At 44.5% G+C, this 15,398-nt stretch overlaps 1 protein-coding gene across 1 annotated transcript in view; it reads left to right on the forward strand.

The window, feature by feature from the left end:
* Window positions 1–15,398, forward strand: part of LOC136625140 (glutathione hydrolase-like YwrD proenzyme) — an 82,126-nt gene that overhangs the window by 16,990 nt on the left and 49,738 nt on the right. The window contains exons 3-5 of the mRNA XM_066599130.1: window positions 5,283–5,436; window positions 8,691–8,844; window positions 10,029–10,235. Coding sequence (XP_066455227.1) covers window positions 5,283–5,436; window positions 8,691–8,844; window positions 10,029–10,235 — 515 coding nt within the window. The remainder of the gene's footprint in view (window positions 1–5,282; window positions 5,437–8,690; window positions 8,845–10,028; window positions 10,236–15,398) is intronic.

Consider the following 15,398-nt stretch of genomic DNA (forward strand, 5'->3'; position numbering starts at 1 on the left):
TTCCAGTCCCCTCATTCCATGTATTAGTTTAGTTGCCCTTCTTTGAACCCCCTCCAGCACTGTAACATCTTTCCTGAGTACCGGCGTCCAGAACTGTACACAGTATTCTATGTGAGGCCTGACAAGTGCCTTATATAGTGGGAGGATAATGTTCTCGTCCCTCACCTCTATACCTCTTTTAATGCACCCCAAGACTTTATTAGCTTTTGCAGCACCTGACTGGCATTGGTTACTCCAGTTTAGTCTACAATCTACTAGTACCCCCAGGTCTTTTTCCATATCACTTTTCCTAGTAGTACCCCATTTAGTGTATATTGGTGACATCCGTTTCTCCTGCCCATGTGCATAATCTTACATTTATCAACGTTGAACTTCATTTGCCATTTTTCTGCCCAACCCCCGAGCTTATCTAGGTCCGTTTGTAGCCGTACATTGTCCATCGTTTGTATTAATTATCTTATATAATTTTGTATCATCCGCAAATATTGATATTTTACTCTGCAGCCCCTCTATCGGGTCGTTGATAAATATATTGAACAGAATGGGGCCTAGTACTGAGCCCTGCGGCACCCCGCTAACGACGGTGGCCCAATCAGAGTATGAACCATTTATTACCACCCTCTGCTTTCTATCTTTGAGCCAATTCTTTACCCAGATACACACGTTTTCACCCAATCCGAGCTGTCTCATTTTATATATCAGCCTATTTGTGTCAAATGCTTTAGAGAAATCCAGATATACGAGATCAATAGACTCTCCCCGGTCCAGCATAGAGTTTACTTCATTGTAGAAGCTGATCAGATTGGTCTGACATGATCGCCCCCCTCATGAATCCATCCTGACCTTAAAAGCGCCCGGCCGAAATGCGCTCTTACGTACCACCTTGGTCGGGCGCTTTTACGCCGCGGGAATACACCCACCTGAATTGATGCATTTTAAACCAATGCCTCAGATGGGCAGCGTATATCGGGCGGAGCGTGAAAGCACGGCTGATATACGCTCGTGTGAATGAAGCCTGAAAGTCTAAAATCTACACCGTGTGAACTTTTTCCGCAGTGTATCCTGAGGATGGATCATCAATTGATTACTCCCAGAAAACACCTTTAAATAGGGTTCTAATATTCCAGATGACTTATGTTACAAATTACCACAGTCTACATGGCAGATAGATGTGAGAGGTGGCATACATTCACATTTATCGATGAGCTACGTGACCTACGTATTTATAATGATGAAAGACATGTCCATCAAATTAAACCTGTCTCAGAGCTGCAGTAGCTGCTTGATATCATTCTTTGATACATTCATTGTAACCCTGAATGCCTTTTGTATTACATTAGCTACTGGCTTTTTCAAAAGCTACCTGCCAGTATTGCCACTTGGGGAAGGGCATTTCATGGTTTGCCTATACTGACTAGTATCTTGTTGTCTCCATACATAAAGAACGCCTCTTGGTTTCATTTGTTCACTGCTGTTTGCAGCCTGGCTTTCTTAGACTATGAACATCATGTTGCAGTTGTTTAATCAATGTGTACACTGTTAGGCTGAACTCACACAGGGGAGGATTCTAAATGCGGAATCTGTATCTTTGCAGAGGATCCACGGCAAAACGCAGGCATTGAAAGGCATGTACTTTCCCTTGTCCGCAGCCAGCAATGGAAGGGGGTAGCATGGGGCAGAGCTTAGCTCCGCCCCTTCCCCTCCCATTGAAAACAGCAGGAGGGAAGGAGAGAGGCAGAGAGCCGGGAGTGAAGGGAAAAGACAGCTCAGACGGTAGCGTATGGCCGCCTGCAGACGAGCGGGTCGGATCCGGCAGCAAGAATTCTCGCCGCGGGACCCGACCCGAGAGCCTGCAGAGACGTCTGCATAGGAGTGCGTATTGTAATGCACTCCTATGCAAACTTTCAGTGGCGGAAATCCCGCGGGAAATCCCGCCGCGGGATTTCCGCCCGTGTGCAGGCGGCCTAAATCGTCCGACGGTGAAAAAGGCGGCTGATATACGCTCGTGTGAATAAGCCCTAAGAGTCACTCTCGAGACCCCAAAAAACAGCTGAGTTTGCAAGGGGAATAGGTGGTCACTAAATATATTTTTCCATAAACAGCATCTACAAGGAAAATATAGTGATGCACAAAACACGCACTAATAGGAAACCCATTCTTTTCAATGTGTCTATTCACAGGAGCGATTTATTTATTTTCTTGCAGAATGTTCTATTTTGGGGCTTTCCCTCGGGAAAGAATCGCCCATTGTTTCCTATAAGATCTTTAAAAATTCACATTGCACTCGCACATCATGCAGTTTTTTTCCATTCAAGTCCATGGAAAGCACTTGTAATCGTAATTTCCCAGAAGCAATGCGTTTTTTTTTTCTTTTAGCAAAAACGCATCATCTTGCTTCCAAAATTGCAAGTTGGCAAGTGCGATATCCGGCTGAGTTTCTGAATATAGCCTAAGAAATAGAGTTTAGGACACATTTAATTGGTTTACAAATCATAAATTGACAAGTGATACATTAAATTAAATGCACATTACATTCAGCTCATAATGTGTAATTTACAAGATAGGATAAGATTAGCGGCCGCAGGCGGATCGGCTGCGGGTGGATCTGCCGCGGCAAAACCGCCCCGTGTGAACCCAGCCTAATCACTGCAGTGGGCTGTAAGGAAGAAGTCCAACGTAGTTGTTATTATCTCAGACACAACTCAGCGGTCCTGACAGAAGACACCGACCTACCGCTACCACAGAGATCCGGTGGGCTGAAGGATCTGTGGTGATGTCACTACTGTGGGAGAAGCCATTCTGGAGTTTGGTAGAAAGTACTGTATACTGGATAGGCCGACAGCAGCTACCAGGACATGTGATGATGTTACCGTCATGTGATCACCTGTGTGGGTGGAGTCAGGTATCACATGACCAGGGGCTCATCACTGTATCTGGGAGCTGTGTGTCATGTGTGGAGTCGGGATGGATGTAGTAGAGCTGTGTGTGGTCGTGTGGGATCAGGATGGATGTAGCACAGCTGTGTGTGTAATGTATGGGTTCAGGATGGATGTAGTAGAGCTGTGTGTATAATGTGTTGTGGGTGTCGTGTGGGGTCAGGATGGATGTAGCACAGCTGTGTGTGTCATGTGTGGGGTCAGGATGGATGTAGTAGAGCTGTGTGTATAATGCGCTGTGTGTGTCATGTGTGGGGTCAGGATGGATGTAGCACAGCTGTGTGTGTCGTGTGGGGTCAGGATGGATGTACCACAGCTGTGTGTGTCATGTGTGGGGTCAGGATGGATGTAGCACAGCTGTGTGTGTCATGTGTGGGGTCAGGATGGATGTAGCACAGCTGTGTGTGTAATGTGTTGGGTCAGGATAGATGTAGTAGAGCTGTGTGTATAATGTGCTGTGTGTGTCATGTGTGGGGTCAGGATGGTTGTAGCACAGCTGTGTGTGTAATGTGTGCGGTCAGGATGGATGTAGCACAGCTGTGTGTGTCATGTGTGGGGTCAGGATGGTTATAACACAGCTGTGTGTGTAATCTGTAGGGTCAGGATGGATGTAGCACAGCTGTGTGTGTCATGTGTGGGGTCAGGATGGTTGGAGCACAGCTGTGTGTGTCATGTGTGGGGTCAGCATGGTTGGAGCACAGCTATGTGTGTCATGTGTGGGGTCAGGATGGTTGTAGCACAGCTGTGTGTGTCATGTGTGCGGTCAGGATGGTTGTAGCACAGCTGTGTGTGTCATGTGTGGGGTCAGGATGGATGTAGCACAGCTGTGTGTGTCATGTGTGGGGTCAGGATGGTTGTAGCACAGCTGTGTGTGTCATGTGTGGGGTCAGGATGGATGTAGCACAGCTGTGTGTGTCATGTGTGGGGTCAGGATGGATGTAGCACAGCTGTGTGTGTAATGTGTGGGGTCGGGATAAATGTAGTAGAGCTGTGTGTATAATGTGCTGTGTCTGTCATGTGTGGGGTCAGGATGGATGTAGCACAGCTGTGTGTGTCATGTGTGGGGTCAGGATGGATGTAGCACAGCTGTGTGTGTCATGTGTGGGGTCAGGATGGATGTAGCACAGCTGTGTGTGTCATGTGTGGGGTCAGGATGGATGTAGCACAGCTGTGTGTGTCATGTGTGGGGTCAGGATGGATGTAGCACAGCTGTGTGTGTCATGTGTGGGGTCAGGATGAATGTAGTAGAGCTGTGTGTATAATGTGTTGTGTGTGCCATGTGTGGGGTCAGGATGGATGTAGCACAGCTGTGTGTGTCATGTGTGGAGTCAGGATGGATGTAGTAGAGCTGTGTGTATAATGTGCTGTGTGTGTCATGTGTGGGGTCAGGATGGTTGTAGCACAGCTGTGTGTGTAATGTGTGGGGTCAGGATGGATGTAGCACAGCTGTGTGTGTCATGTGTGGGGTCAGGATGGATGTAACAAAGCTGTGTGTGTCATGTGTGGGGTCAGGATGGTTGTAGCACAGCTGTGTGTGTCATGTGTGGGGTCAGGATGGATGTAGCACAGCTGTGTGTGTCATGTGTGGGGTCAGGATGGATGTAACAAAGCTGTGTGTGTCATGTGTGGGGTCAGGATGGTTGTAGCACAGCTGTGTGTGTCATGTGTGGGGTCAGGATGGTTGTAGCACAGCTGTGTGTGTCGTGTGGGGTCAGGATGGATGTAGCACAGCTGTGTGTGTCATGTGTGGGGTCAAGATGGATGTAGCACAGCTGTGTGTGTAATGTGTGGGGTCAGGATGGATGTAGTAGTGCTGTGTGTGTAATGTCTGGCCATCAGCATGAATATAGTACAGCTGTGTGTGTAATGTGTGCGAATCAGCATGGATGTAGCAGAGCTGTTTGTGTCGTGTGAAAATCAGGATGATGTAGTACAGCTGTGTGCGTAATGTCTGGAAATCAGGATAAATGTAGTACAGCTGTGTGTTTGGTGTGTGGAGTCACGATGGATGTAGTAGAGCTGTGTGTAATGTCTGTGAATCATAATGGATGTAACACAGCTCTGTGATGCGCATTGCACCACCAGAAACACTGATACTACCATTTCCTAATAATTACTAGTTTTCTTATTACTGTGTATACATTGAAGGCTGTCAGCCAGTGGTCAGAGGTTGGCAGGAGCATGCATCTCGTGAATACATCAGACTCCTGCCTCATGGTGCTGGCATTGTGCTGCAGTGATTAAACTATGAACAATGAATCCTGTATTTGCACTCTCAGTAAATACATTTGTTCCCAGTAATGTAATGTAGACATTAGAAGTTACGTTTGTTGTCTTTATTTACAGATATTCTGAAGAAAGGTGGGAATGCCGCTGATGCTGCAGTAGCGGTGGCAGCTGCCCTCAATGTCACTGAACCCACTAGCACAGGAATCGGTGGGGATTGCTTCTGTTTGTTTTTTAAAGCAGAAACAAAGAAAGTCTATGGACTGAATGGGAGGTATGGATGGTTCAATGTTTCTACTTTACTTTGCTTCAAATTAGAGTTCCTACAAGAGATAAGTGCAGATTTTAGACTTATGTGTTTTGTTATGAACTGTGCCTTCTTTATTGTATTTGATCTCGGTGGCTCTGCTACACCGCTGCTCAACTCTACTGTGTCACTCACCACCTAACAAATAGTTAAACCTCCCTGCTAGTGATGAGTAGCTTTGAGCAATTAGCACAGTGAAGGTCCTCAAGATAAGCTATGCAGTCAACTTGCCAAAGTTCTCAAATGGCAAACCCCTGCTGTAAGCGTGTCTGACAGTGGGATCATTCTCTGCTCCCCACTAAGTCAGCAGTCCGCCGCCTCTGCTACTGTTTTAAGATGTAGCAATGGACAATTCAGTTTGGAGAATATGGTGACCAAGTTTTTACATCCAATATGCCGACTTGACACACATAATCATCACCAAAGGATGTTCATCACCACCACCTGAACAATCATATTTAGTTCTACTTGGACTGTGCTCTTTCTCCGGCAGACACCACTAGCCCAGGACCCAAAGATGTCTGGGTCAGCAGACTGGAACATTGGCAAGAACTGGCCCAGTTTGCCATTAGTAAATTATCTTGTCCACCCTCCAGTGTAGCTTCAGACAGTGTGGCTGCTGGTATTGTCACCCATAAGCAAAAATGTTTGTCGCCCAAAAGCTAGGAAAACCTCATGTATGTTAAAATGAATCAGGCCTGGAGAAAGAAAGATGGCCAAACACTCCTCTGACTAGCTGATGCACACTGTGTATAGCATGCATTGGTAGTCTATGACACTGTATGCTGCTCTGACTGATCAGTGCGGCTCACATTGACAACACTGGTTAATTAATGCAGGTGTTGTGTGTTAGACTTATGATGCATGCTAATGTACAGTGTGCATTAGGCAGACAGAGGAGCTGATGTGGCCCTCTTTGTTTCTCCAGGCCAGTAGGGTCACTTTAACCCATTAATAAGGTATTTTCCTCTTATCTTAACAAAGCAGAACCATTATAAATTAACTCAAAGTGTAAATAAAGCACCCTGATAGAACAGCACACCGTGACATCACGTTGCGTTAAGAGTCAAACTAAAGAACAACCCATCTGTAACCTTGTTTGTCCCATCCTTCCTTGTTTGTGGTTTATCATCTGTTTCTATGTCCTGTTCCTGTTCCGTCCTGTTGACATCTGCTTTGTTCCTGATCCAAGCAACCTTGCCAGTTCCTGCTCTGATTCCATGTCCTGTTCCTGTATGTTTAAAGTTTTGTTCTTGTTATTTCTGTTTTGGATTAAAGTCTGCATTGCCAAGTATCCTTATGTGTTTGTCATCCAAGCTTGGTCTCACCCTCGACTACATCTCGCCTAAGGGACCTCGTCCCGTGACATATGTGTTTACATAAAGTAGTCAGTATACATATCAAATGGGTATATCTGTACCTGCAATTATCTGCAAATCACATTGTTACATGCACTAGTAACATGCAAGAAAGGTATAACTTCAGGCTTATTTCCACGAGTGTATATCGGCCGGCGTTTTCACGGCTGTCCGATATACGCTTCCATCTAAGCAGTCCTTCCTTCCCTCCCACCCACCAGCTCTCTGCCTCTCTCCTCCACTCCTCCTCCGCTATGTCCCGCCCACTACCATTGCTGGCTAGGGGGAGGGAGCTTAGCTCCGCCTCTGTCCCACCCACTCCCATTGCAAACTGCTCGGAGGGAGGAGAGAAGCAGAGAGCCGGTGAGTGGGAGGGACAGCGTATATCGGCCGCGCGTAAAAAACCCAGCCAATATACGCACATCTGAATAAGCCCTTCCGATGTATGTGTTTATTACATTTTGTAAAAAGTTTTATTAATCTGACTTGTCTTTCACTGGTCATAAAATAGCGTTTATCACAATTCTGTATTATGGTGATTAATTCCAGTAACTGATATTGTTTTAACCTTCACAAAACGGGTTGTCCAGATTGGACAATCATTTGTGTTAGAGGGGCACCCTGTCAATAAATTGATTATTAGAAGTGTCCTTCTGTTGAAACCCCCAGCAATCAGCTGTAATCTGCAGATGAACCTGACAGCAAGTATTGAATTTCCCTGCATCCTCTGCCGTCCTCCCACATGCGGAATACGACCTGCTCGTTTGAGCCTGGCCTAACCTCACTATGAAATGGTTGGGGGCCTGTTTAAATAAACAAGCATTGTCCATCCGCTTTAAACAAATATTATTATTGGTTGGTAGGGCTAGGGCCACTCCTAAAAAGCTTAACATCTGCTTGGAATTGCATGCTCTCCTCAATCACTTAGGTTGACAGTAATTTACTCATGTACTTGGCACTGCATATAGATTGTTATCTCCAGTGCTGCACACCTGCTCTTACGCTTCTGATCCATTGTCAGATTACTAATTAAAAATTAACTAAAGCTAAGCTCATACTTCTACTGCTTTTGTTCTATGGAACTCCGCCTGGTGCCAAATTGTTTTTAATAGTTAATCCCGTTTTTCTGGGTTGGTATAGCTAATTCCTGCATGTGGGACACTCTCAGAGGATCATAAAACACATTTGTGGGGGGTTCTGACGCAGATCCGGCTGACAATGCACTGCATGCATCGCTTTTTTTTCTGTCCAAAGGCTAGGCAGCTGAACAGAAAGCAGGCGAACCCCATTATAGTCCATGGAACTGTTTGGTTCCGCCCAGAGACTCTTTTCAGTTCCGGCACTGTTCGGTTCCATCCAGAGGCTGTATCTATATGTGTATTTGTAATAAATATTGATCATTCTGAAAATTACCTTTCATATCCCTGTTATTTTATATGATCTCTAGTGTGCCAGTTAGTTTCATAGACACTGCTCTTGCGTTCTTCGTATCTGAGAGAGCTGAGAGCACTCAGGACAGATTCAGCTGGGGAGGGGAAAATCAGAGTCTGTATGGGGGAGAAGAGGAGTTCTCTCAAAGGCAGCATCAGTGGGCACAGGGCAGATAAGATCCCTCAAGGGGCAACAGAAGGAGGAAGCCGTATAGGAACAAAGGTTTGCTAGTGCATAGAAGTAGCATAATCCTGGATTCACAGACGTCACATCCAGCAAGTACTACTGGAAAGAACATGCCCACAAGCGAAAAGCCTGAAATTAGGAGCAGGTTGCCAATTTATTCAAATATCTAATTTAGTTTTTTGGCTTCATTATTTTTCTTTGCATCATAATTTCCTAATTCAGAAATATACATTTTCTGATTTACAGTGGCAGATGTCCAGCAGCACTGAGTTTGGAATTGTTGAAACAGCAAGGGTTCGATGAGGAAAACCCACTGCCTCCTTCACACGCTCACAATGTCACTGTGCCAGGGGCGGCTGCTGCTTGGGTTGATACCATTTCTCTGTTTGGAAGTAACAAGGTAATTTTAAGCTGCAATTTACTGTATCCCGGTTTACATGAAATGGAAAAATAAAAACACAGACACTCTATTTGAAGTGTTTCAGCTTTAAATAGTGGTTCCTTACATTATTTATTAAAGGGACTGTACTGAGATAGAAAGTCATCCCCGAGTCACAAGATAGGCGATAACTTTCTGTTTAGTGGGAATCCATTCGCTGGGACCCACACCATTCCGAAGAAAGGTGGTTGCACATGCACGGTGCTACTCCATTCATTTCAATGGAAGAGCCGGAGAGCGCCCCCACTGAACTGAATGGAATGGCAGTAGAGGACTTTTGTGAACTCACTTCTCTGGATCATCGTTGGTCTGTCACCGATCAGAAAGTTATCCCCTATTCTTCTATCTTGGCATGACCTTTTTAAATAGGTGTTATGAATGTGTACAGTATTAGATGAGCCATAAGATATGTCTAATTCTGCCATGTCTTAGGGTCCCTCTATACGGGACTGCTTTCACACAGGAGCGAGGGTCGCTCAATGAATGGAGGCAGAGCAGCTGGAAATCACCCTAACTGCCCTCCTTCATTTACAGTAAGCATGCCATCATTCATAGATGAACCATGGCTTGTTTACACACGCCGACGGTCATTTGATTTTTATGCATGCAGGAACTAAACAACAAACAAATTATCATTTGTGATTCTGTCTTCCAGCCGTTACACTGAACAATTATCGTTAAGATACCCATGACCCAGTGGGAAACTGAGCTATTATCTTTTAGTGTAAAAGGGCCCTTAGATTCCAACTATGTAGCGAGATGTGCAAATCCTGTGTAAACTGGCTGACCTGAGACAATGTGACTTTTGTCCTCAACCAGTAGGCCAGCTCTGCTTCGATGGCCTTAATGATTATATAAATGTCTCCTGCAATGCTGAAAAGATTTCTTGGTTGATGGTTGTCCATGCAATAGAAGGACAGCCTGGGTTCACCAAAACAGGAGCCTCTCGTGTGAAGCGGCTCATATTGGGGTTCCCTAATGGGGTATATAGACGGGGGTCGTCTTCATGGGACAACTCTTTTTAAAACTTAGAGGTTGTCACCTATGGCATGGGTCTATTTTTAAGCATCTTTGGGAAACAAACCACAAACAAATAATAACTAAATCAAACTTGTTCCTTCTCTTGTGTCTGGAACTTTTAATAGTTGAGCCTCGAAGAAATTCTACAACCAGCTATTGACCTAGCTGAATTTGGATTTCCTGTATCTGAAGTATGCGCTTTTCAATGGAACTCAACAGCCGATAAACTACAGGCTTCCAATAACAAGTTTGGGGCAGACCTGCTGATCAATGGAAAACCCCCACAGCATGGGCAGCTTTTCAGAAACCCATCACTGGCAAACACATTTAAGGTACAAGCCGATTAAAAAAAATATTAATCTATTTTCTGTAGGATTAATGTATGAAAAGTACAGTATAGCGGCTGATTACTGTATATTCCTTGATAAAACACACTTCACATAACAAAACCTTTTTCTTTTTAAACAGTACTCATGATATCACTTACAAAAATGTCTTCTCTTACCAGAATAAGATACTTTTAGCCTGGGCGTTTTTATTTTTTCTGTTATAAGGGTTCATACATATGAAACTTTTTTATGAATGGCTTTAACGTGATTATTTATTTGTGGAGAATAAATACATCTCTGTTCACATATATACCACAACCATGTGCCGATTCCATCATACAACTGATCCCAACGACACCGGTTGGACCCAATTGACGTATAATGTGATTTTGCCATGGTTTCAAATAGCGCCTCTAAAGCTGGTGTGAAAAAAGACAACTGAAAACCATGAACTAAATGCAGCCTGCAGATGTAGCAAAATGTGACGTGACATTTAATGCATTATGATAACTCAACTACAATGTACTACAATGGTGTAAATCACAATGAGGCAGTCATGTTAACAATTGCTATATGCGTAAACCTTTTGGAAATGCATCCAGAATGCTATTGAACTGAGTGCAAAATAACTCTAGTAAATGACTAGCATACAAATACCTAGAAATACATAGAATACACAGTTTCTCTGATAATAAGCCCTACCGTGATTTTCGCGGGGAGGGCTTGAAATATAAACCCTGCCCCGAAAATAAGCCCTAGCTACATTACGTATAAAAAAAAAGCTATACTCACATAGCAGTTTCCATCCAAGACCCTCCCGCTGGGCTGAGGCACTCCAGCAGACTTCCGTGCAGTCCTCAATACCTACGGAGCATCTTTTGCTGGTGATGGGGCTTGAATACCCAGCCTCCAGCAAGCGTTTGATGTGATTAGTTCAGGAGCGCCACCTCAGCCAATTAGAGACAGTGCTCGATGAACCAATCACAGCTATTCATTGAATGACCTCATTGAATGGCTGGGATTTGTTCATCCAGCAACAGCTCTGATTGGCTGAGGCGGCGCTCCTGAACCAATCAGAGCAATTGCTTGCTGGAGGCAGGGAATTAAAGCCCCATCACCAGCAAGAGATGCTCCAACGGCATTGAGGACTGCACAGAAGCCTGCCAGAGCCCATCGGGAGGGACCCGGACAGCGCCTGCTCGGTGAGTATAAGACATCCAAAAAAATACCCTGTGCCTCTTTTGGGGCAAAAATTAATATAAGACAGGGTCTTATTTTCAGGGAAACATGGTAGTTAAGGATGTGTTCACATGTCAACGATTTGCTGTGGATTTTGGTGCGGATCTGCAGCAGTTTTCACCCTTTCAATTGAATTCAAACTGAAGGGGTGAAATCTGATGCAAATTTGCAACACAATCTGTGACAAAATCTGCAACTTGTGAACACACCCCTAAGGGGTTTTCCAAGACTAAAGTAGTGATGATAGGTTAGGATAGGTCAGCATTATCAGATTGGTGGGGTTTGCCACTTGAGCCCCCCACCAATCAGCTGTTTTAAGTGGCTATGGTGGTTAGGTGAGAGCCGTGACTACAAGGGCACAGCACAGTACAATTCATAGCAACTATGGCTGGTATAGCAGCTCGGTCTCATTAACTTCAATGGGACTGAGCCGCTCTTTTAGGACATGTGACCTATGAATGTGACGTGACAGGCCTGAGACGAGGCTGTGGTGCTCACCCAAATGCACAGCCTGTTTGACCGGTGATCTACAGAGTCCTGAGAGGCAGACCCCACTGAACTGATATTAATATAATCATTAATATTGTAGCTTCAAAAAAAAACACTTTCAACAATATCCCAGCATATATGTATCTGCTTACTTCCAGTATAGTTGTCTGGCATTAATGGGGTTTTCCATCATTAGAAAAATGGCTGTTTTCTTCCCAAAAGCAGTGCCACGCCTGTCCACAGTTTCCATGTGATATCGCAGCACACCATCATTCACTCCAGTTAAGCTGATCTGCAATAACAGACACAAACCATGGGCAGCTGTGGGGCTGTTATAGGAACAAAGCAGCCATGTTTTCTAAAGCTGGATAATGTCTTCAATGTCACAAACACTATAGAATGCCTTTTATAGGAGAACTTGTCACTTGGACATTACAAGATCTTTTTAGGTCAGTGCAATGTAACAGCTGTTTGTGTGATTGGACTTGTGTATCCATGGCTTGTAACTTCCGCACAATCACTGAACTTCACAATTCTGTCCTGCTGATGCTTGTGGTCCGCTGTACAGAAGGGGTTCCATTCCTTGGCCTTAACATTTGGTGTCTGGTAGTTTGAGAAGCTAAGCGATGTTTTGTCCATCTGTATGTACATGATGTAAATGGAAAGCATAGAGATCTTTCTAATGTTCTTTTTAAACCCAGACCTGTAATTATGACAAAGGAGTATCTACTACTCCCAGAGGAAAGAAGGTTTCACCATCATTATAGACAGAGATTCTTTACTGTAAGAGCAGTGAGACTATGGAAGTCTGTGCCACAAGATGTCATCATGGTTGATTCATTGAAGAAGTTGCAGCACGGCCAATATGCCTTTCTTGAAAGTAGTGATATCACGATTTATGGATACTAAATTTCTACAGATGGGTCAGTAATCCAAGGATTTATTCTGATTGCCATAGATGGAGTTGGGCAGGAACTTCCCCCCCTAATATGGGGAAATTGTCATCCACCTCATAAGGGTTCTTACCTTGCTGTGGATCAACAATGTGGGATTGTAGGTTGCACTTAAGACGCATTTACACCAGCCGATCACTAAAAAATCGCTAATCGGCGATCGTTTTAGTGATAATCGGTGCATGTAAATGTGCGCCCATCGTCCACTTTTCGAGCACTGCTGGTTGATCGTTAAATTCAAGGTAACCTAAAAATCGTTGTTTTAGCCTTATCAGCAGTTCTCCACGGGGAGTGCTGCTAGCATTGTTTCCCATTGGAGAACAAAGGCTCTGAGTGCAGATAATAGCCTCCGGCTATTAACTGCATTCAGGGAAGGCTTCCTTTGCACACTTAATTGATATTTAAAGGGGTTGTCCCGCGGCGGCAAGTGGGTCTATACACTTCTGTATGGCCATATTAATGCACTTTGTAATGTACATTGTGCATTAATTATGAGCGATACAGAAGTTATCAAAAGTTTTTTACTTACCTGCTCCGTTGCTAGCGTCCTCGTTCCCATGGAGCCGACTAATTTTCGCCCTCCGATGGCCAAATTAGCCGCGCTTGCGCAGTCCGGGTCTTCTGCTCTCTTCAATGGAGCCGCTCGTGCAGAATGCCGGCTCCGTGTAGCTCCGCCCCGTCACGTGCCGATTCCAGCCAATCAGGAGGCTGGAATCGGCAATGGACCGCACAGAAGAGCTGCGGTCCACGGAGGGAGCAGACCCCGGCGGCCATCTTCAGCAGGTAAGTATGAAGACGCCGGACCGCTGGGATTCAGGTAAGCGCTGAGCGGTTTGTTTTTTTAACCCCTGCATCGGGGTTGTCTTGCGCCGAACGGGGGGGGGGGGGGGGGGGGGGTTAAAAAAAAAAAAAAACGTTTCCGCGCGGGACAACCCCTTTAAGTAACTGCATAGCTACTTAAATACCAATTTATACTTTATGCAAAATGATCGCTCAAAGCTGTTGCTCAACTGTCGTTTGAGCCATCGGGCTGTGTAAACCAGCCTTTAACGGACCTGTGTCTTTGTTCAGCCTTATCAACTATGCTAACTATTGTGCGACACCAAACTATCTTTCCCAGGTTAGCACTGCTTCCGTAAGCATCATGAAGCTAACCTCTTGGCACATCATTTGGAGGATTCTACCAGCCCCTTATTTTGCTGTTCACAATACAGATGCCAGATACTTGTAAAGTTACCACAGAACGTGTTTTCAAGTTGTTCCTTCGAGCCCGTTCTTATTAGGATTGAAAGGTTCCTATGCACATTAGACTTCAGTCCTCCGAAGCCCCTGAAACGACAGGTTCCGATGATTGTCTGATGTGAGCTGGGGCAATTTAACTTTTCCTCAACAGATGATTGCTGCAGGAAAGAAGGATTGGGGATTTTGAATTTCAATGCCCCATCCTTTTTTTCCTGAGGAGATAAGCCAGCGCCAGAGCTGTTTGGCTGCAGCTTACCTCCCTAAACACATGAGTGTTTGGCCAAGCTGAATTTTTTTGTGTATGAGATAGCTGGGGGAAAACAGCTGTTGGACACAAAATCGCACATCCAACAGTTGTTGAAAATCTATGAGCACCAAGGGATTTAAAGTATCACTTTGTCAACTATTATTGAATTTCTTTATCTATTGCTTGGCTAAACCTTGACTGAAGGCAGTTGATAGCCCGCGGGCTCTTAAACAATGCTTAGAGTGAACGACGATTTTTAGGTTGGACTGAATTTAACGATCAGCTAGCAGTGCACAAAAAGTGTACAATGGGCGCACATTTACACGCACCGATTATCGCTAAAACGATCGCCGATTAGCTTTTTTTCTTTTTTTTTTAAGCAATCATCGGCTCATGTAAATGGGCCTTTACTCTGTTTGGTGATTTGATGGAGATTATAAAGAAATTTAGAGTTTAGGAATGAAACAATAGTATAATTTTATCATGATGAAAAACTACCTTGATGACCTATGACTACAGTAAATCCGCTAGTTCCTCTTAAAATGCTATTTCTGGCCAAAAAGAAAACTAGTTGGGTTTTGTACTTTTGCGAATATTTATTACTTCTGCTCCTGTGAATTCCCATGTATCCCTCCAGGAAGCTGGAAATCTATAGGGATTATGATACAGGCAACAATGGTGGGGCACATACCAGTAGATGTAGCTTTTGAGCACACATTATTGTTTTTGATCTTTTTCTCTGACTGAATGACTGTTACTAAGCAGTATGTCTCTTGGCTTTTTAACCCAATAATTTTTCATATGGCTGGGCTTTAAGCCCGGGACCAGGCGCCGTAAATTTACGGTGCCTGGTCCTAAACGGGTGAAAAAAAAGTAACTGGCTTCTCATCAAAAAGAAATGACCTGAATTGACTGTACGGTCATGTAATATAATGACTGTGGAAAGCAGATAATTTGTTATGTCACTGATTGTGCAACTGAGCTATTCTTGGCTTT

This window comes from Eleutherodactylus coqui, chromosome 1 (genome assembly GCF_035609145.1).
Source record: "Eleutherodactylus coqui strain aEleCoq1 chromosome 1, aEleCoq1.hap1, whole genome shotgun sequence".
Taxonomy (NCBI): Eukaryota; Metazoa; Chordata; class Amphibia; order Anura; family Eleutherodactylidae; genus Eleutherodactylus; species Eleutherodactylus coqui.